Genomic DNA, 279 nt, shown 5'->3' on the forward strand with positions numbered 1-279 from the left:
TGGACGAGGAGCGGAAATGCGGCGAGTACTGGCGGCTCATCGGGGAGCTGGCGAAGGCCCTACGCAAGGAGAAAGCGGGGAAGAAGTGACCGGGCTGGGGGGGACACTCGGCTGCCGCGGAACTAATAAAAGAGGTTTCCCGGAGCCTGAGCATCTGCTTTTGTTAGCGGGGGGCTCCTGCTCTGGGCAGCGCATCTCTTCCCTTGGCATCTGCCCGTGGCCATGCTGTGACCGGGAACCAGCCTGGTCCCTGAGCGGTGGGTCAGGGGTCGCGCTGGT

The 279-nt window shown here is 64.5% G+C and overlaps 1 protein-coding gene across 1 annotated transcript in view; it reads left to right on the forward strand.

Moving 5' to 3' along the window:
• The window catches only part of S100A13 (S100 calcium binding protein A13), a gene marked incomplete at its 5' end in the record, with an annotated part of 583 nt that extends 494 nt beyond the window's left edge, over positions 1-89 (forward strand). Inside the window, one exon of the mRNA XM_010131730.1 lies at positions 9-89. Coding sequence (XP_010130032.1) covers positions 9-89 — 81 coding nt within the window. The remainder of the gene's footprint in view (positions 1-8) is intronic.
• Positions 90-279: the final 190 nt, after the last annotated feature.

Source organism: Buceros rhinoceros, unplaced genomic scaffold (genome assembly GCF_000710305.1).
Source record: "Buceros rhinoceros silvestris isolate BGI_N320 unplaced genomic scaffold, ASM71030v1 scaffold35972, whole genome shotgun sequence".
Taxonomy (NCBI): Eukaryota; Metazoa; Chordata; class Aves; order Bucerotiformes; family Bucerotidae; genus Buceros; species Buceros rhinoceros.